The sequence below is a fragment of the Felis catus genome, chromosome F1 (assembly GCF_018350175.1).
Source record: "Felis catus isolate Fca126 chromosome F1, F.catus_Fca126_mat1.0, whole genome shotgun sequence".
In the NCBI taxonomy this organism is placed as follows: Eukaryota; Metazoa; Chordata; class Mammalia; order Carnivora; family Felidae; genus Felis; species Felis catus.
The window spans coordinates 23,026,311-23,047,953 of record NC_058384.1 but is presented as its reverse complement, the minus strand read 5'-3'; the positions used below and the strand labels follow the sequence as shown (position 1 = coordinate 23,047,953).

At 38.5% G+C, this 21,643-nt stretch overlaps 2 protein-coding genes across 3 annotated transcripts in view; one reads left to right on the top strand and one right to left on the bottom strand.

Moving 5' to 3' along the window:
* Positions 1-1,050: 1,050 nt before the first annotated feature.
* On the bottom strand, positions 1,051-21,248 carry LOC101083392 (influenza virus NS1A binding protein). 2 transcript variants are annotated; one of them, XM_011291008.4, is made up of 15 exons: positions 21,109-21,248; positions 14,528-14,755; positions 13,639-13,767; positions 13,246-13,415; positions 13,040-13,115; positions 11,468-11,641; positions 11,041-11,166; positions 9,613-9,720; positions 5,103-5,232; positions 4,645-4,869; positions 4,055-4,176; positions 3,847-3,973; positions 3,629-3,760; positions 3,327-3,500; positions 1,051-2,426 (listed from the first exon to the last, which is right to left on the bottom strand). In XM_011291008.4, the coding sequence occupies exons 3-15, from the start codon at positions 13,747-13,749 to the stop codon at positions 2,173-2,175; spliced, it is 1,929 nt and encodes a 642-aa protein (XP_011289310.1). In that variant the 5' UTR covers positions 13,750-13,767; positions 14,528-14,755; positions 21,109-21,248; the 3' UTR covers positions 1,051-2,172. The 2 variants fall into 2 exon arrangements, with proteins under 2 accessions (XP_011289310.1, XP_003999291.1); XM_003999242.5 differs by lacking the exon at positions 21,109-21,248 and adding an exon at positions 20,281-20,435.
* Positions 20,731-21,643, top strand: part of LOC109495616 (proline-rich receptor-like protein kinase PERK2) — a 315,475-nt gene continuing 314,562 nt past the window's right edge. Inside the window, exon 1 of the mRNA XM_023247452.2 lies at positions 20,731-21,618. Within this exon, the coding sequence (XP_023103220.2) occupies positions 21,128-21,618 (491 nt within the window). The 5' untranslated portion in view covers positions 20,731-21,127. The remainder of the gene's footprint in view (positions 21,619-21,643) is intronic.

Below are 21,643 nucleotides of genomic sequence, written 5' to 3'. Positions count from 1 at the left end.
ATCCAGATTTCCCCCTAAACTATAAGGAATTCTAAAACATGTTGAATGGATAAGTATATGTGACAAACTAGAAGCCAAAAATCAAAACCCTACCTTGAAAGTCACAGTAAAAGTCATACCTGAGTATAACCAACTATTGTGAATTAAAGCAGGTCATTTTAAAATTTTGCTGTTTTAGGAATCTAGTATGTTTTATGTGGTATTACAACTGACCTCAAGGGTAATTATTACCAATGGTATTTCTAAACTACTCCAAAACCCATACTAGTGGTAAAAACTTTATGTTGAGGCTATTCACATTTTCTCCTTCCCTCAAGAGGTACCTTTTAGATGCAGATAAATATAAACAACTTGTGATTGAGCACTGTTTTTTTTGCCTTTATGGGAGCTTTTTATATTCAAAACATACTTGAAAAACATACTTTTCACCACCAAACTACCTGTTTGGCATTAATAACAGAATACTGGAAAACTCTAACCCAAAATATTGACACATATTTGCTTAATGCCACTTAGGAATTAGAGGTTACTTAGGAACTGAGAAGTAATTTCAAGGATTTTACTGCTGAATCCTCAACTAAAAGTTTATTTCCTTGAACTAAATAAAACATATGCAGATCCATTTAAAAAAATAGTCACCCTGTGAGGCAAATTCAAATCTGCCAACCTAGTTTTAGTCTAGAACCAAACCAGCAACAAATATAGTCAGCAATACAATGCTACCAGGTTAACTTTCACGATGGTTCTTTGTAGAATAAATGAGAGAAATACGGTGTCAGAGTACCAGTGGGAACAATTTTCTTCCTAACCCAAGTCAGCCACTGGTAATCTTGTCCTAGTTGGCTCATTAGATTCCTGTGTGCTTCTTCATCTTCTTTGAGAAAAAAAAATCTTACCATCAGCTCTTATTTCAGACATGTCAGGTAACTATTTTCCCACAAATACTTTAAGCTCATCATTACTGGGAAAACAAAAAAAACTGTCCCCAAGACTTTTAGTAATGAATGAGTACACAAACAACATCTGGATATTAATTCCATGGTGCAAGGATTTCCTGCAAAGTACCTTTAATATGTTTGCATCGGCAGCAAGCATTAGGATGTGCTAATTTTGGCACCATCAGTTATATGTGTAGCACTACACATTCGATAAAGTCACCCCAACCAGTATTTATCCATGTGAATAGAAAAACTGAACAAAAACATAGTTCTGATAAATGCTGAATTCTTAAACCCAATACAGTTTAATTTTCTTCCACAATCGAGGGCTGCTATTTAGGATTGTTTTGTTAATGATAAATAAAGACAGGAATTATTTAGAAAATAAAGTACTTCACCGTTCTTATATATTAAATGTCTTGCTATATAAAATATACCCTCAAGAAGTCAAAGTATGTGAAATCAGTGTTTCAAATAAAAATCACAGCTATGTTACTGTTCAGCAACTCCATTCAAATAAACATCAGTACTGTATTCTCAAAAAAAAAAAAAACAACCAGTAACTGAGGCAAAAGCTTTTAAGTTTGCATTCTGGGTGTACAACAGAAACCCCTCACCCTGCATCCTTTAAGACCGCCAGTCTGCTTCAGTAATTTGAATCTGCCACATCTTCAATATGTAAAGCACTGTGCTGAGAATATAAAAAGTTATAAAAAGGCAATCATAAAAGATTAAATCTTGGTAGGCATGTCAGCTTTCTTTTAATAAAAACAAAAATAGTCATTGTCATCTAGTTAAATAAGTCTCTTTTGTATAGTGTTCCAGTTATTGAAAAAGGGCCCTTAAAAAACCCAACTGCCTCGATCTTAAACCTTACCCTCTTGCCCCATAATACATGTTTGAGGGAAGAGTCATTAATGTGCAAATTGGCAAAACAAATGTGGAGGAGAGGGGACTTCTTGAAACGACATGCCCGATCAAGTCTTGGTTTATTCTTTTACAATATCAACTTCCAAAAAGTAAAATAACCAAAGTAGTCCTAAAAATACACAAAACAGACCTTCATCTTTGCATTCCTTTCCCAATAAACACAAAAAGTATGTACAGCATGTTTAATAATATGCAATATGCAAAAGCTTTGTGTTGCTGTTAGCAACATCTATACCCACCCACCCTCCTTATTCACAAGTGTACCTCTACTAAACACAATTACATCACTAAGCCTGTTAGTTTGTTAAAACTGGAAAATCTTTGTATAGGGGCTCCACTCATTTGACTCAAAGTTATAGACTTCCACCGTATTCAGAAATTCATTGCCATCAAAGCCTCCCACTGCATAAATGGTGTTCCCTACAGTTGTAATCCCAGCGTTGCTCCTTGGTGAAGTCATGTTTCCCATCATCTTCCATTCATTTCTAGTTGGGTCATACATCTCCACACAACTGATGGCATGAGAACCATCAAAGCCACCACCTACAAACAATTTTCCTAAAAGAGAATGAAACAAGGTAAATCTAGAGAAGGAAAAAAACTCCTAAGTTTTTTTTGCTAAAATTGGTGGTTCTTAGTAGAAATACCTGCTCATTCTACCAAAAGTCCTTGTTAAATGCCTTCCTAACGCGGCAAGTAAACCCATTCATAGATGGAACTCCGGCAATTTACAAAGAGAGGGGCAGCCTCTAACTGAAGCACAATTCTCACAATTCTTTGCGGTAACTGCTACTGCTGCCATTTCACAGATGAAATGAGGCGCAAAGAAGTTGAACAACTTGCCTAAAGAAGCAGCTAGTACGCAGCAAGCCAGAGTAGTTCTGTGCACTGGAGATTCTGTACTAGTCCAGTGCCTCAGAATTAATTCAAAAAAAAGTTATAGAAAAGCAGTTTTCAGATACTGAACATTTTCTTGAGCTTTCCAATTCTATAAAATTATTTTAGTACAAAAACTTCTTGGAAACAGACCAAGAGTTATTACATTTTCAAATATATATGCAGAGCAGTTAATTATTTTCAAATATGCAGAACAGTTAATTATTTTCAGACACATAAAATGTCAGCATTAAATACTGTGTAGTTTTAAATTTTTTTTAAAAAAAACATTTATTTAGCTTTGAGAGAGAGCGTATGAGTGGGGTCGGGGCAGAAAGAGAAGGAGACACAGAATCTGAAGCACGCTAGTGTGTTAATATATTTATATTATTACTTCAAGTACCGAGTCTGATTACAAATGACTTCTAAAAGACAAACCACCAATGCCCACTGCATCAGAAAAAATGTCTGCTTCTGACTTCTTATTATACAAGTGTTTAGTTATCATGGACATTCTCTGGGAATATTATAACAAACTCTTGCCACTCCCTATTCTTCACCTTTCCAAATCTCAACACTCACCATCAAGAACAGCTACACCAGCTCCTCGCCTTGCCACGTTCATGGGTGCAATTAAGGTCCAGGTGTTATTTTCAGGATTGTAACGTTCTACTGTGTTCAGACAATTCCAAGACTCTGCACCTCCGATTATGTACAAAAAACCACCAAGCTCACAGACTGCAGACTGGTGTCTACCTATAAAATCGAGTCAAACCAAAATTACTTTATCTCCCAAAACTTTAAGTGCGCATACTACACATAATTGATTTTGAGATCTTAAAAAAACAAAAAAACTTGAGGGGAAAAAACCCAAATCAACTCACGAATGTTAAGAGGAGCACAGCTTGTCCATGACTTTGTTATAGGATCAAATACATCACAGTTTTTCAGTCCTTTTTGACCATATGGATCAGAGCCACCAACAATGTATAATTTCCCATTCAGAGCGCATACTCCTATATGAGTATAAAATAAGGTTATATATTGATAATTTAATTACCATATTTAAATACTGATTATCTCAGAAGGAAAGTAATTTTACCTGCGTTACAACGGTTAGTTCTCAATTCTGGAACAGGAATCCAGTCATCTATGTTTGGATCATACATCTCTCCACAACTCAGGTCATCCGAATGGCCATTTGATCCACCTACCACATAGAGCTGGCCCTAAGTCAAAAGTACAAGATCAGAATTTCTGCCATTCTGAAGTTATGAGAAACAGCTAAACATGGATTGCTTCTTCCTTACCATGAGTACAGCCATCTGAAATCGAGCTCTTGGTGTTCTCATGGGAGCAAGAAAGGACCAGTGATCTGTACGTGGATCATAGCATTCAACTGTTCGAAGACATTCCTCTCTGTTATAGCCACCTGGTAAAAGAACCATCAAGATTCATGTTTAAGATCTCAAACCACATGAGGGTTTCTTGTCTAGAATGATTTAGGTAATCTGCACAAAGAGAAAAAGAATTTTTATCCACAAACCTATTAAGGTCCCATTAGGTGATGTTTTAACTCAGGGCTTCTAACAGCCGAACAACATTATCAGTATGAGTAAATTGCTTAGTCTTGGCTTGAAAGTTAGGATGGAATAATTTAACGACTTTATAGTTTTTTAAGAATTAGAAACAGACATTTACTTAAAGGATAGGCAATACAATAGTATTTACTTTTGTATTTCTTGGTCTTTTTAGAATGTGGTAAAGTAGAATGCCAAGGAAGAAGGCATATTAAACCCTCCCTTTCCAAAGTTCACATCAAAGGAAGCACAAATGTCCATGCAGGGGCTTAGCCAGTTGAAACTTTCCAGTAAGAAAACACTCATCCTTCTGTTCTTACCTGCTGCTATGAGCTTGCCATTCATCTCTGCTGTCCCCAGACCAGACCGCGCATACTGCATGGGAGACATGGGCTTCTCTATCAGCTCATCTGGTTGCATCTCAAAGCTTAAACTTTTAATTAGTTTTGGAGTACTTGTTGGTGAGCTCTGTGGGCTGTTTCGCCCGTGAAGGAAAATTACACAGAATATACCATCCAGCACAGCCAGGCACAAGTAAGTGTTATCTGTAAGCATAAGAGTTCTATGTTTAAGATGCAATTATTACTACTTTTGTTTGCTGTGTGATCCTGACTTGGATTCCGGATCCCAGACTGGAACGATCTGCTACTGTTTTCCAAATCTAATGGCTTCTGAGTTTTTCCCACAAATAGTCAACTTCCAAGTTATTAAATGGTTCCACTCAACACTCTTCTTTAAAAATAAGTTAAAGACAATCTGATGAGTGTAATACACTTACTTGAAGTCTTTTCCGAAGCAACGATTTTCCATTCATGCTTAGGGCTTTGTACTGTAGCATTTGGAGAAGAGAGACATCCAGTGGAACTGCTACTTATCGGCTTATGGCCATTCTCACGTGGTGGCTTTTTCTGCAAAATCAAAAGGTAGCTACAGAAACCTAGCCAAAGACCATACCTGGTGTACCTCTGTTCCTGAGCTATTCCACAACACTGAAAAAACACCTAGAATCCTTCACTTATGTATGACATTTAAAGAACCCTAAATTTAACACAAACCAACACTTTCCAATTGACACAAATTACTAGCATACTTCCATCTCCACTTATAATGAAACAACTACACCTATACAAGGAGCCTGGTCAGGAAAAGCTCAATTTAAGCAATTAAAAAGCAAGTTGTAGATCAAGTATGAGAATACCTCAATGGAAAAAAAAAAAAAAAAAAAAGAGAAAAAAAACTCTTTACATAAGCTCAAAGTTCACATACTCTTTATATGAAGTATAGAATCATCTTTCAAAAGAGATTATTAATTTAAAATGGTATGAATTATCTGAAAGATTACATTTAGCCCACTGTCTCCAAGAAACTATCAAACCTAATTAAATCATATGTACGGATATCCTTCATACAATGCCAGCAAAAAGTGAGCAGACATATCCAGTTCGGTCCCTCTGAAAAGTATTTCTCAGGACAAAAGTGGCAGTTACAAGAAACACTTAAAAGCATATTTCTTCAGGACCACCATATAGGTATTATAGAGTGCTTTTCTAGACAAACCATATCAAAAGACAAAATATGGTAATCAGAAATAAAACAATACTAAAAGAACCAAACATTCACAAAAGTAGTATAGGAACACTAAGAGGGAGAAATAGGCAAAGCTACAAATTTTCAAATGATTATAAAAGAATTACATTGTGTTCTTGTGTAGGAGTTCCCTTTGATGGTTTTCTTATGTTATTAGTCCTTGACACTTTTAAAGTATATGATCATATGGCATTAGAAGAGTCAGAGACATCCTAAGAGGACCTACCAAATGAACAGGTACCACCCCCACTTCAGTACCTGACGCCAAGTGTGCCAATCCACTTCTTTTGATCCCCAGGGCCAGAGCCACATGGGTAGCTAAGATTTATAGTAGAAATTTGTTTCTTATGGAAGCAAAAAGCTATGTTAACAACTTAGAGGAAAAAAATTTGGTAGCTACTTAAAGCTGTGAAAAAACTATCAGAAGTTTGGTGTGGGCCAGTCAACAAGCATGGTTATAGCATATGTTGGCTATTTTGAGAAAAGGCAGAAAATGTACCATGTTAATTAGTTACCATTAAATTCTATTTTGACATTTATCATATACCTAGGTATAATTAGGCACTTTATTCACCTCATCTCTTTTAATGGAGTAAGGGCAATGCTGCTAATCCATTTTATAGATAACAATACTCAGAAAAGATATGTATTGCCTAAGGCAATACAACTAAAAGAATAGAAATTCTGAGTATAAAGCCACTCTTTTTATACTATGACAGATTTTTGTCTCTGCTACTAGAAACTCCAAGGTACATAAAACCCCATCCCAACCTGAGGGAAGAAGGGATCCAAAGTATCACAAATTGATGATGCCATCAAAGGAACTCCTATACAAGTACACAATGTAATTCTTTTATAATCATTTGAAAATTTGTAGCTTTGCCTATTTCTCCCTCTGAGTGTTCCTATACTACTTTTGTGAATGTTTGGTTCTTTTAGTATTGTCTTATTTCTATTTTTTATTTTTGTCTGATATGGTTTGTCTAGAAAAGCACTCTATGATACCTATATGGTGGTCCTGAAGAAATATACTTTTACGTGTTTCTTGTAACTGCCACTTTTGTCCTGAAAAATACTTTTCAGAGGAACTGAATTGGATATATGCCTGCTCATTTTTTGCTGGCATTAAGAGCTTTTATTATAGTAACAAAACTGTTCTAACGTATGGATTATAATTGAAAAAATCAATGTGAAAGAGGAACGCATGATTAACAATGAAGACTACTAGTGTTTTATAACTAACAAGTCATACAGAGGTGCTGGTTAACGCCTTTATATTCCTTCTGGAACATTTTCAAATACAATCCCTTCCTCTCCCTTGTCTTCACTTTCCTGTATTAACTCCTCCCATGCGCTACCCACTGGCCCCACTTTCTTTGCCTCTGGCTCCCCAGGGGGTAATCTCCGGTGGCTATTTCTTTTTCAACCACTATTACTTCTCAAGCTAAGATATTCTTAACTTTACACTCTTTGGAACTTATACCCACTAAAGGTTACCAAGTGCCCTCCCAAAACCAGTGAAGAGATACCCATAACCATATTTTACATGACCTCCAAAAGAATGATCCGACACAATTTAGTCTTCCTCTGTTCAAACTTTCTCTGCTTATGTTAGCTAGCTTTCTAACACAATTTGATTCTAATCTTCTCCTTCCTAATGGCTCCTCAACCTCTTTTCCTATTTCTCAAGCCTAATGTGTCCCCTCATCCTATTTTATTCATGATCTTTATCCAGGGAACCACCTTCTAATGAGTCACATCAGAATCCTGCTTTTTCAAATTCTTCCTTTTCCTTAATTTTCTTATTCTAAACAATCACTAAGGACTCACTCAACCTTTGAAACTATAAATGCTTAGAGTCCACTTTTCCTCCTTCATGCTCCTGGATCAAGCCCTCATTTTTTTTTTAACTAAACTACTGCTTGTAGTAATCTATAAATTGGTCTCACAATTGGGTCTACCCTCTGTACTTGGCCAGAAAAAGAGAAGGGCTTAACGCAATCATTTAGTAAAGAAAAACAAAACGAAACAAACCACAGATCAGCTGGAGTCCCATGACCCAGAGACTGCCACCTGATAGTTAACCACGGGTCTAAAATGATTAATGTACAGATCTTTGCTGTACAGAAATACAGTATTTAACCAATGCCCCTACTGTTGGGACTACTGCTCAGTTTTTCACTATTATTAAAGTTGTGAAATATATCTGTCCAGGGGCCCCTGGGTGGCTCAGTCAGTTAAGCATCCAACTCTTGACTTTGGCTTAGGTCATGATCTCGTGGTCATGACGTCAGGCCCTGTGTGACGTCAGGCTGTGAGCACAGAGCCTACTTGAGATTCTCTCTCTCTCAAAATGAACACTAAAAAAAAAGGAAATAGATCTGTTCATGTCACTCTACTTCCTTGTCTACAATTCTTTGAAAATTCCCCACCACCTGTAGGATAAAGTATTAAGCCCTAACCCAGTGGCATTTACCTACTTTCCCAATCTTGTGACCTCGCACGGGTTTTTGCTATCTGACACACTCTCATCTGCTTTGCAAGCTCTTCTAAATCCTAAGACTGTTCAAATGTTGCCTCTTCTGTAAATTTCCTTAGTTTCTCTCCTCTTGGCTCCTCTATCCCTTCCCCTTTATGCCTTTTGTAGATCCCTCTTATAAGACTGTACGGTTTTCATCTACTGCTATAGATGGTTCTGCAACCAGAAACTGTCTCTTACATATTTCTGTGTCCTAACATCATAGTCTGCCATTTTACTCAACGGCTGCTTACTGAAAAAGTAACAACAACAACAAAAAAACAACAAAGTATCTTTAGAGTATGAGGGAAAATATCCTAAATGTTCAAAATGCAAACTATGAACAAAGTTCTCAACTAATTTAAACCCAAACACTTTTCGTAAAACATAAAAATACTTGGCCACTACTACCACAGAATACCTGACAACTGCCATTCAGGTCACTTCTGAGTCTCATTTACCTTCTAACTGGTAAAGAAAACACCGCTTAAAACTGGGTTAACTCTGCCTACTTTATAGTTTATCCCTCACAAATACAACGTTGAAGCTAAAGGTCAAACAAAAAGAATGCATACTGTATGACCATTTATATACATTTCAAAGGCAAACTAAGCTATTGTTTCAGAAGTTAGAATAATGGTTTCCTTTAGGGCTGTGTAAGGACATGACTGGGAAGAGGCAAGGGAAGGCTTCCCGGGCCACAGAAATCTCTTCTGGACCCAAATAGTGTTTAAACTAGTGAGTTCACTATTTGACACTTATGATGTGTGTCCTTTTCTCTAAATTTTTGTCTAGAAACTAAAAAATTTTTATGCCTGACATTTTTTTTTTTAATTGGGTCTAACAACACCCATTCCCTGTTGCAAACAATTTTTTGTAATCTAACAAAAAAAATAAATTTCTACATTGCTTCATCTTATTGGCCTTGTTTTCTTACTACCTGTAAATCCTATTTCATTGAGAAAAAATCTAAATGTGGTTTCCTAATTTGCTGAATTTTTTTTTATGTGGAGAAACAGTAGTAAATCTAAGAAAGATATGCTTGTTTTGTCCTGAAAATGTTTCTGTTCAGATATACCAATGAAATTCTTCCACTTTCCTTTCTTAAAGGAAAATTTCAGTATACTAGAAAATGCTCTAATCACATTTTAACCTGAGGTTACCTCAGATGTGCAATGTGTACCTGCACAAACTGAATGTGGTCATCATCACTGCCAAACACCTCAGCCTGTCCATCTAGTAGGTTCCCATCAAGCAGCTTGTGATCAGCTGAGTAGTACAAGGTTTGAACCTGCAAAACAGCAACAGAACACCCATGTGGCTACCGTCTCCATGGCTACTCCACTAGTATGCAGATCACACAAACGCCTCAAGGTAACCTCCAGTATGCTTCTTGAACTTCTTGACATCTTGCTCTGGCAGGATCCCGAAGTAAAGAAAATACATGTCATGGTTGTAAAAATTTTAAAAACAAAAATAAAATACAGAATCTTCTAACACTGGCCGAAGAGTCCTTGGCTTGATTGGCTTGAAAGAAATCTTCATTTTTCCATAGCTTCTATTATATAGCATTTAAAAAAAAAAAAGGCACTAATACAATATATGGGCTCTTAAAGCATATACATATTTACAGTAAAATATGGACTATGGTTTACACCTTTGAAGTGCTCTGATTTGCATTAACATATTTGTCCTGTAGGCAATGTCAAGAAAAACAGATAAAAAGCAAATGCAAAACTCAAAACAAGCTGTAGAGACACCTCCCTCAGCAGATGCAAACACATGGTCAATGCACCTGATTTTCAAGTGGGAAATGATATAAAATGTAAAAATCACCTGTTAGCCTTTTTAGAAGATAATGCTAACAGTATGTTTCAAGACCTAACAGATCTGGAAAGCCTTTCGTGGAATGACAAATTCAAAGTCACTCCACTGCTCCATCTGCATGTGTTTAATTCCCACCATTTCTCCATCAAGTTTGTCTTGTGGTATTTTTCAAAAGTTAAGTGAATGTACGTATGAACAACACCATTGAAAAAACACAAAGCTTTAAAGATAAGAATCCTGTAAAGGAGTAAACACCATTAAATCATCATCGTTCTCTGCCCACAGCGGATTTTTCTTAGGAGAACTGGGGCAGGACTGCTGCTTCTTTACGTGTCAATACACTTGAGGTTTCTTCTTGTTTCTTCAGTCTTGGGTATCCTAGTTTTGTTAATAAACCTATGGGGAGATAAATCAATGGGGAGGAACAACCATTAGAAGCTTTTACCTACTTATCAAATTTAAAGCAAAAACCTGTGAAGAAAAATTAAGAATCTACAGAAAATTTCAGTACCACCTCCCATTTCTAAAGCAAATTACATGCTACTTTAAAGGAAGTTAACAGCACATAATAAGCAAAGAAATAAAAAAGAAAAGCAGAAGACCAAACTGAACAGTTCATTCAGCTCACCTGGACACCCCCCCTGTTTCTCAGCTTAGGGGTACCTATAGCAAAATTTAAATTCTTTAGGGTCATGGTTATAAAATAAAAGTGAAAGGGAATCCTTCATTGTTATAGCAAAATAATTTTTAAGAATTGTTGCATCCCATTTACTTTAAAACTAACCTCTTCCATCAGCTCTTCCAGACTGTCTCCATTCTCCCAGATGCTACGCTGCACCCAGTTGATTACCTTTGTATACAATTTGCCATTGCTGGGCAAGCAAACATTATCTTCAAGCATTACCTCCAACTAGAGTTAGGAAAAAACAATGACACTTAGATCAGTGTTGAGTCTCTTAATTCTCAGCTTAATGAGCAATTTCCTAATAAAATGGTCACAGATGCCCAATCTCATCCCATACATTTATTCTCATTTGTAAGAAAACTGTAAAAACAAACCAGTAGGCAGCAAACTGTTACACTGCTAAAAAATAACAGTATCATTTCAATGTACCTTCTCACAACCATGCTTGAAACATGGACAAAGATTCAGCAACTGTAAGTAAGTAGTGTATACATACATATATATCTTTATAGATTTTACCCCTTACCTTTAGCCGTGGAAGTTTAAGAAACTCTTCCTCTTCTGAAATTTGTAACAGATGCTCCTGAATATAGGCATCAACTTTATTCAACAAACGGGTGTCTCCCATACAACTTGCAAAATTTCGGTAAGAGATGCAGCTGGTAACATCCATTCTAGATAGCAAATAATCACCACAAACCTGGGAAAAGAAATACACAAGTGACAACACTTACATATATTTTATTTAATGAATATTTAATACTCAATATGTAAGCATTCTGTGAAGATACAAAGATGAATCAAACACCACTGCCTTAACAGAACAACGTTAACTCTGGGAAGAATAGATGTATGCAAACAATAAACATCAAAGAATGCCGTACAAATGTCTAAGTTGTTTACGGAAAGATGCAACAAACTGAAATGCCGTATTAACGCATATGCAATGTGCAGATAAGTATCTCCAATTAGAATAATTAGATAAGACTTTATCATGAAGACAGTATCTGAACTGGGATCTACACAAGAGATGATGTTGAATGCAGATAGAAGTAGGGAAGAAGCTGGGACCAATTTAGTTTGGCTGGAGCAAAAGACAAGTAGGAAAACAATTTTGGAAACACAGCAACTACATTAGGGAAAATGTGCAATGCTAACTTGAGGGGTATGTGCTATAAACCACAGAAGGATTTTAAGCAAAGGAGTGACATTACAGAAGGGGCCAGGAAACTTCCTCTTAAAGGGCTTAGGCTTTTGTGCCATAATGTCTTTGTCACAACTACTAAACTCTGTCACTGCAGGTGGAAGCAGCCAGAGACCCTATGTAAATAAAAGCTGTGTTCAAATAAAACTTTATACAAGCAGTTGGCCTGAGGCTTTGCAATTTACTGACCCCCAAATTAGAGAATTAAATGCTTTTTATTCTACCAATTATTAGGCAGTTTTCAATGGTGTTACATTCTAGAAGGAGTACTTTTACAGAGGAACTTCCAAGTGTAGAACAGTGAGCTGAGAATGTAAGTTGTGTGATTAATTCTTGAGAAAAACAAGAATATTTTACATGTTTATTTTTTTGAGAGAGAGGGGGGGCGGGGAGGGAGCAAGGGTGAGGGTGGGGGGAGGAGGAGGAGGAGGAGGAGGAGGAGGAGGAGGAGGAGGAGGAGAGAGAGAGAAAGAGAGAGAATTCCAAGCAGGCTCCAAGCCCAGTGCGGAGCATGACGGGGTGGAGCATGACAGGGGGTCTGATCTCACCGCGAGATCATGACCTGAGCTGAAATCAAGTCTGATGCTTAAATGAGCCACCCAGGCACCCCAAGAATATTTTAAACCCTGCTACCAGTGACCAACACAGCCACCCAGCTAGTGAAGACTACTGGAAAAGCAAGAATTTAGCTCAAATTATCTGAGAGGAAGTTATGACCTTGCTACATTACTACAGCTAACTGGTTAAAATCACATTCAGTTGTCTAGGGGGAAGAAGGGCCATTTTCAAGTTCTTGAGACTAACAAATGTCTTATGAGAAATTCTGCATCTTAACTATGTAAAAGCAGACTTGCTAGTAACAGCCCTCCTTATATGTTACTTCTGGTACTCTACCTGCTTTACTCGGTCCATCTTCAGCTTTTTTGCTGCAGAATAAACATCTTTCACTAATTCCTTATCGGCTTTCAACCTGTTAAAGAAAAGTTATTTATCACTTGGATACCAAGGCCTTAAAACACAGATTCTACTTAATCCAAATAAATCAAGGCTTGGAATTTCCTGGTGACATCCCCTAATTATACACTTTATAAAGTACTTACTGAGCAGTGTAGGCATAATTCAGTAAGACTTCAACAGCTTCTGGATTGAGATCATCAAATTTAACATGAGAAATTCCATGAGGATCACTATCACTATTAAAGATTTCAAATAAGTAGGGACTGCAGCAAGCCAGAACTGCTCTGTGTGCTAACATCTCATGGCCACAGACCTGAAATTGTGAGGAATTACAATTAGAAGTACTGTGGACTATTTATTTCTCTAGCTAATTACCACATCAGGTCCTTTATCTAATATTTATAGGTAAATCATTGTTTTTTCAAGTTATTTCATCAAATGCCTACCATGAAAAAGAAAATAAGCATATCCAAGAACTTACTGCTTTTAGAAATAAAATATTAATTTTGTAGGTTTCCAAATTAAGTTTTAAATACCTGAAGTCGAACATCACAGAACTGGCCACTTTTCCTCAGGGCATTTAATTTGGCAACAGAAGACTCAATAAAGTTTTCGTCTTCAAACATTAAATATCCATTGGGAATCATTTTTCCTTACAAATTTGGCTAAAGAGCACAAAAAAAGCCAAGTTATTTTACTAGTGAACAATGATTTTTATAATTATACCTTAAAGAGTAATACAGTATCTTTATTTTCAAATTCCATCCTATCAACAACACAAAAATTTTATTACACAAAAACACTGCTGAAAACACTGGCACTGAATGTCCAAGTCTTTGTACAGCTATATTTTGGTCCTCAAGTCTTTTTAAGGATTCATACAGCAGTGACTATCTCAACACTTTTGCCCAGGTTTCCCTGAACATTCATTGGGAAGGGAAAGAAATGTAAACCCACCCTGCCCAAACCCATACAATGAGCAATTTAAGAAGCCTGGAGGATGTAATGTGGTCATCACTTCTAGGTTTCCTTGATTTGGGTTGCTGTCATTCCTTTACTCCCAAATGAGAGAAATGGATAAATAGGCAAACTTAAATCTGTCCCCTTTGCAAGTTTCAGATATTCCAAATCACTTATCTCCTAGGAATACATGCTAGACACTTAATGTTCTTTTAAAAAATGTCCATTTCACCTTGTGAACTCACTAATGCCTATACAAAGCCATCATTAAAAAGCAGTAATAGATTTTAGTATGCCCTGATTTAAATTCAAAAGTTTACAAAAAGAAAAAAATAGAATTTTTTTTCTACAAATGATTACTGACTTCCCCTTTAAAAAAATTATGAAAAGGCTATTAGTGTACTGGCATAGTCTTCTGAAAAACAATGTGTCTTAATGTTTCATTGGGCACGAATATTCACTTACCTACTGAACTGGTGAGAAATGTATTTCTGAGATGTCTTAAATAATCCAAGGACAAAGGAGTGTTAAAACTCAGCACTTCTTCAAAGTATGAAGACGGGTGGTTGAAGTGAAGGCAGAGGTGTCTTAAGCTCTAATGGTGATTCCAAAACTATCAGGCTTGAAATGATGTAATCAAGTCCTTAAAAGCTATAGACATGAATTTCTTCTGTGATAATCATGCATCATAATCTGCAATAATGACAAATTTTAGATACTCAGAATGATCAAAGACTGTCATTGATCTAAGTGGATTATATCATACAAAGTCCTTATCTGAAAGAAATGTTGAAGTATACGGCTCTAACACAGAAAATAACCAAGACAAATGCAATTATACCTAAACATTTTTCACTTAACCTGCAACTATTCAGGTGATCAAAAAACAAAACACCCTTCCCTGGAAGACAGAAGCTAACAACGTGTATCAATTAAGTGAGATATGTAAGCACAAGATTAGAGAATATAAATATTGGTTAAATCTAATATTCTTTACTATTAGATTCCTGTCCATTTTTACCGGCCAGCAAGCAACCTTTGGGCATCATTCCCAGACGTGTATACAATGTTCCAGTCAAACCAGATATACTATTTCCCAAAATGTGGTCTGCTCTTCCCAGTCTCTGTACCTTTGTTCAAGTTGTTCTCTGTTCTTGGAATACCCTTAACCCAACCTCTGCTAGATAAAATCTTACCTCCATAGAGCCCTTCCCAATCCCCCCAGTGGAGAGAAGTTTCTCCCTATCTTCCACATACTAAACCTTCTCTTGTGTCATCTTCCAGCTGATCTGCTCTGGTTTTGGCTTCTGTGGACCTCCTTATCTTCCTTGATTTAAGGTCCTGGAAGGCAGAGCCTCTGTCTTGCTCATCTTTGTATCCATCCCATCTCCCCACTACCAAAACTAGCCTAGAAACATAAATATAAAGATGAGCACTTTGTTGAAGTGAACTAAATAAACAAAAGGGAAACTACTGATATCTGTTCTCTATATGGCCCTTTTTCTCGTTTACAGTAATAAACTCCCACTGGAATAGTTCTGGTCCAAACCAAATCTGCAAAGTAATCATATTCGGTCCTCCTACCTCATTTTCAAGTCATCAACTACAAGTGTCAAATTCAGATGGTTCTTATTTTTTAATCACCTGAACTGCTATGTCACCACTGTCTAATTCAGGAAACTAGAACTAAGTAAATTATTTGAAAGACATGCATACTTTTTAAAACGGACATCTTAAAATTACCTGGATTTTCCTTATGCATCAATCGTACACAGAATTCTAAATCTAACAATTGTATTTGGGTGAATGAGTAATCACTTAACCCAGAATCCACTGAAGGCTGGTCCAACTCTAAGTGAACAAAATGTCGTGTTAAGTTCAACACATGCACAATCTGTAATGGGTCTGACCCATATGTCCTAACTGGTTTCTCCATAACTTAGGTTCTATTTCAAAGAAACCTGAGTAATTCTGACTCAGGTTGGGATTGTTGTCAATGCTTACCCCTGCAATGAAACTGTATCATACCATTATGTAATATTGGTTTCCTCTGCTCTACAGTTGCACCTACATTAGTTTGTTCAGCTTTTAAGAAATCAGTTCTAATAAATGATTCCCAATTACCACACAATTCCATGTACACAGAGAAAACACACTATCCTAAGGAAACCTTCAAACATTTTCAGCCAAGACCTAGCTCAAATTAAGAAGATCTTTATATATATGGTATATACTGGGTAGCCAATCCACAGACATAGTTGGTAACTCCTCACTTCAGTTCCCTAAGTTGCCTTTAAAAAAGAAGGGGAAATGGGATGAGGAGGACAGAGGGAGCTTCCATGCAAATTATGGCAATACATTTAAAATGTGCTTTCTGAAAAACCATAAACATTGTGATACAGAGATTTAGAAACATTTTAAACGCTGACCAGTTTTATTCATTATTCAGTGTTTTTCTGTAAAGTAGTCTTGATCTAACCAAGAATAAAAATGGCATCTACTTATGTTTGATAATTTGGAAGCTCTACCTTAAATTTTGAGGAAAAACAAGACATGGTTAAAATCACTTCAGTCCATTGGGAGCAAACACTGGAGAACTTCTAGAGCAACTCTTGGCATACACATTTGTACAGTATTATTAGTTCCGCAACAGAGTGAGTTCTACATTTAGTATTTGATGACCTTCTAGTATATCAAGATCTTAGTATGATCCTTATCTCTTTAATGATCAATACAACCCTACTTGATTTTAAGAGCTAGCCCAAGATCACGTGACATTTAAGTTAATGCAGCAAACTTATTTTACTCAATTACTGTCCTCACATACTGTAGGCCCCTACTCTCACCTACCCCGAAGCTGGAGGAGGTCTTATCAACTCCTGCCTACAAACCATGTCTTTGAGTGTTCACATTCACTCTCACTAAAGTAAGCATTGGGCAAACTGAGTTTCAAACTATTCTAAAAATGTACAGAAGATCTCAGTTTGGTCTATGAAACTCAAGCTCAGTAACTGGTGGAATAAAAATGTGAGCAGATTTTTTTCTTTAAAAAGCCTAACCAAAAGCCCCACCATCCTAGAGTTATATAAAAGAATAAAACTTAAAATCTTCTTTGGTATTTAAAGAATACGAAACTACTAATTCAAAGGAATATATGAACCCCTATGTTTATTGCAGCATTATTTACAACAGCCAAACTACAGAAGCAGCCTAAGTGTCCACTGATAGACGAATGGATAAAGAGGATGTGGGGTACACGTAAACACATACACATACTCACAAAATGGGGTATTACTCAGCCATAAAAAAGAATGAAATCTTAACATTTGCAACAACATGGACAGATCTAGAGAGTATAATGCTAACCAAAATACACCAGAGAAAGACAAATACATGATTTCACTCATATGTGGAATTTAAAAAACAAATGAAGAAAAAAAAAAAAAAGACAAACCAAAAAATAGACTCTTAACTATAGAGAACAAACAGATGGTTACCAGAGAGAAGGTGGGTACAGGTGAAAAAGTGAAGCGGATTAAGGGTACACTTATCTTAATAGCACTGAGCAAAATATGGATCTACTGAATCACTATATTGCACACCTGAAACTAACACAACTACACTGGAATTAAAATTAAAAAATTTTTTCTTTGGTATTTAAAATATACATTCCATTAATCCACTTTTAAAATTAAAACTGGGTCAAATACAATACATTCTGGTAAATACACTTCAGTTCCTTAGTATGGCCAGTGCAAGAAAAGGGAAACAGAAGACTCATAAATGAGTATTAAACTGCTTTAGTAACCACCAGAAGCCCACATGTTATGTTACCACAGACCCCCAAAAGATTAACTTAACTGAAATACAGTTCAACAGGTCTTATCCAAGAGTTGTAAGAAAGGTAGGCACAATGTGGCCTCCCCTCCAAATTCTTTTCGGGCCTTCAGTAAGTGGAAGATAAAATGTTATCACCAAACTTCCAAAGCATCCTTAAAAGCTCAAGGAAAATTACAAATATTTAAGTTTCAAGGCAATGTTTTGAGGGCAGCCCACTCACAAAATAAACTCTATTTTTAAAGGACAGACTTTATAATAATACAAAGTAAATCTCTGTAAGACCAGAAGTTACAAATTCCCAGTGGCACCTCTGAAACTACTGTCACCATCATCTATATCAAAACTCACCAAACTCACTCACTTGCTCCATCCTCATTGTTCTGAACTCTTATACATCCCACAAACATTTATGGCACCAAACATATGGCAGGCACAATATGGAATGGGATGCTCATAATACCAATGGAGTTAACGCCATTCTTCAGCCCTGAATACTTCACAGACCAACCAAAAAAGACAGGTAAATCAAGCAGTGAAAATAGCTCAAACAAAAGAGGAAAGGGGTATGAGAGCATACGTATTCCAGAAACTCCAGCTATTAGCATGCATATGGTAAACAGAGCGAGAGGAAGAAAGATCAATGCTAAGGGTTAAACGATGCTGGAGAATAGAAAAAGATTATAGCAAGAACATTCTAGCAGAAATGTGGGGGATGTTCTGGAGGAACAGGTAAAATATGGAAGCAGAGACATTAAGATATTATATACCCCTGCTTATCCTAAGACAGTAAGGATATTTTAGCTTGGATATGTGTGGTATCCTTATCAAAATTAGTACCAAAATTAGAATTCCAAAAAACCTAACAGTTATCTTTAGTTTGCTGCATGCTCAAAGTTAGGAAGGAAGAATAAGAGGAATTTGCTTTTTATGCTAAGGTACCTGTTGGGTATCCAGGTTGATACCAAAAGTGTAAGAATACTGATCTGATAGGTGGAAAAATACAGATAGGTTTAGAAACCATTTATAAGGTGGTGATTCAAGCTTGCAAGCGAAGATGAGCATGTATTTTCTGTGCTTCTAACAAAAACCCAGAGATCACTTCCTTGTTCATAATTCCTCCATTCACACTCTCTAGCACAGTAGGTAGGAGGATCTTTTCAGCCTCTAAGAGATCCTTCAAGGAGGTTCAAAATCATATTGTTGAAAAGTCAATGAAATGATTTTCAGGGGTACCTCATCTTAGTATTCAGTGATTAAGACATTTCCTCAATAAGAGAACATTTTACATTAAAAAACCACACTTGTAAAATGACATCAATTGCCATCTAAACTATATCTCAAGCAAGAAAAACAAAACCCCACTCCAAAGTAGCCAAAAAGACATTAATTTAGGAGTGCCTGGGTAGCTCAATCTCCGACTGGATCTTAGCTCAAGTCTTGATCTCAAGGTCGTAAGTTCAAGCCCAGTGTTGGGCTCCATGCTGGGTATGAAGCCTACTTTAAAACAAGAACAAAAAGTAAAGAAAAGGTGGGGGGGGGGGCAAAAAAGACGACAATAAAACTAAAACCAAAACCTGGGATCCTCTGTTTTGGGGGGTAAAGTTAGAAAAACAGAACTACAAATTAAGATGAATTAAAAAATTGCTATCTATTAATTACAGTGATTTCATTTATTGGAAAAACAGAGGAAAATCATTCTGGTTCTCTTTTAGGTCAATGGTTTTAATCTGGTTTTACCACCAGCTACCAAATTATAGACACTTGACAAGTAGCCTGCCAGATGGCATTATATGATACTATTGTTAATCCAATTCTAAATAGTCAGTGTTCGCCTCATCACCAGATATGCAAATACAACTACTCTCCTCAGCATCTTTAAGACAGAAGTTACAGCAGGATTATGCCCAATGCTATTCACCAGTATTTTGCTATCCTTAAATCAACTGCTAGTTCTAGAATTATTAAAAGAAAAATATAGCTTCTGATTAGTCTAGTCCATGCCGTACTTGTTCAACTGTTAATAGTACTAAGCTTCCAGAGCTGTTACTTATTACTAGACAGAGGATCACCACACACAAAGTCCTCAAAGAACAGCTTGATACCACGGTATTCTAATCCCCTCCATCACTGGCAACAGACATTAGGAAACCAGGTCTTCAGGCATCTGATTTCTACTTACTATAGGTTTTGAAATGTCAGATGTTTCAAACAATAGATTTGTCTACTATGTATTGGGGAAAAAAGTAAATCCATTTCTAAAATATTTGCGTCTAAGTCTTCTTACATTCTCAATCTGATATTGCCTGATACTTTCCTACCATTAAGAACTTATAAACACCCTTTTGCAAGATGCGTATAAGGACAGAAAAAGAGCAAACCTCTCCGCCGATTGCTTTGGTAAAAAGGAAAGTGGCGACGGCCCCAGAGTGACTGGAGTGTCCTGTAGCCCCAGGCCTTCCTCCCCGCGCGGCCTGGCGGGCGCCCACTACTCCCAAGGCTGGAAGGCGAGGCGCCCAGCGCTCGCACACCCCCGGCCGGGATTGGCCGGCCAAGCAGTCATTCAGAGCCGACACGTCAGGGCAGCCGCTCCCTCCCTCCTCCCGCCCTCTTCTCCCCGCGCTTGGCAAGAAAAGCGGGCAACGTGGAGCGGGAACAAAGGACCCCGCGGCCCACGGCGATCTTGGACGCGGTGCCACCCCACTCCAGGCCCCAGGCACAGATGCCGCCTTGGACCGGCTCCCGGTCCACATGCGCCGGGTCCTGGGAGGTCTCAGGGAGGAAAGTCGGGACCTCGGTTAGACCCAGACACTAGGAGTCGATTCCTGACAGCGGGAATACAGAGATTCCCGCGCCCTCCTTCCGGTAGTCATTCCTGCCCCGTGGCGCCCTGACCCAGGCCCACGAGGTTCCCTCGAGCAAGAACTCCCGCCCTACTTCCTATGCCCCAGCTCTCTCCGAGGCGGCCGGCACGCGCCTCAGCAGCCGACGCGACCCGGCAACCATGGCAGCTCCAGGAGCGCGGGCCCCGCGCGGCGCCGGCTCCTCGCCCCCAGAAAGCCGCGGCAGCGACTTGGAGCGTCCTCCCCCGGGACCAGGACGCCGCTCCGCGTCTCGCACCGTCTCCCCCAGCCGCCCGCGCCATCTCTCAGCAAGGACTCCGGTCGCACCCTCTTCCTCTTCCACCGTCTAGGACCTGCGCGTATTACCTGGTTCATCTCTGAAGAGATGGAAAAACTCATGTCTGGTGCTTCGATGGGGAGTAGGAGGAAGCGGGCGGGAATCGGCGCAACGGAAAGCGCCTCGAGGCCGCGGAGGGGGGGAGCGGTCGAGCGGGATGAGGAGCGGAGGCTGCGAGGAGGGGGCAGGGCCACCGAGGGTTCGTGGGGACTCGCTCACTCGCTCGCTGGCACTGCCGCGCCAAAGCAGCAGGCGGAGAAACTGCCGAGCAGCTCTGAGCGACCGACCTCCACGCGCGTCCCGGAGACACTGCTGCCGCCGCCGCCGCCGCCGCCGCCCGCTCGCGCCGCACCCCCTCGCACGTCACCACGTGCGCCGCCGCCGCCGCCGCCAATGCCTCCAGGCTGCTTCCGGCTCGAACCGTCGGCGAATCACAAGCGAGCACCAGAAAGCTCCGGCTCGCGGCCCCGCCCACCGTTCGCCCCGCCCCGTCCTTCTCCTTCGCCCCCTTGGGTTCGTTCCCTTCCTGCTGGGCTCAAGTAGGTCAAGGCAAGGTGATCCCAG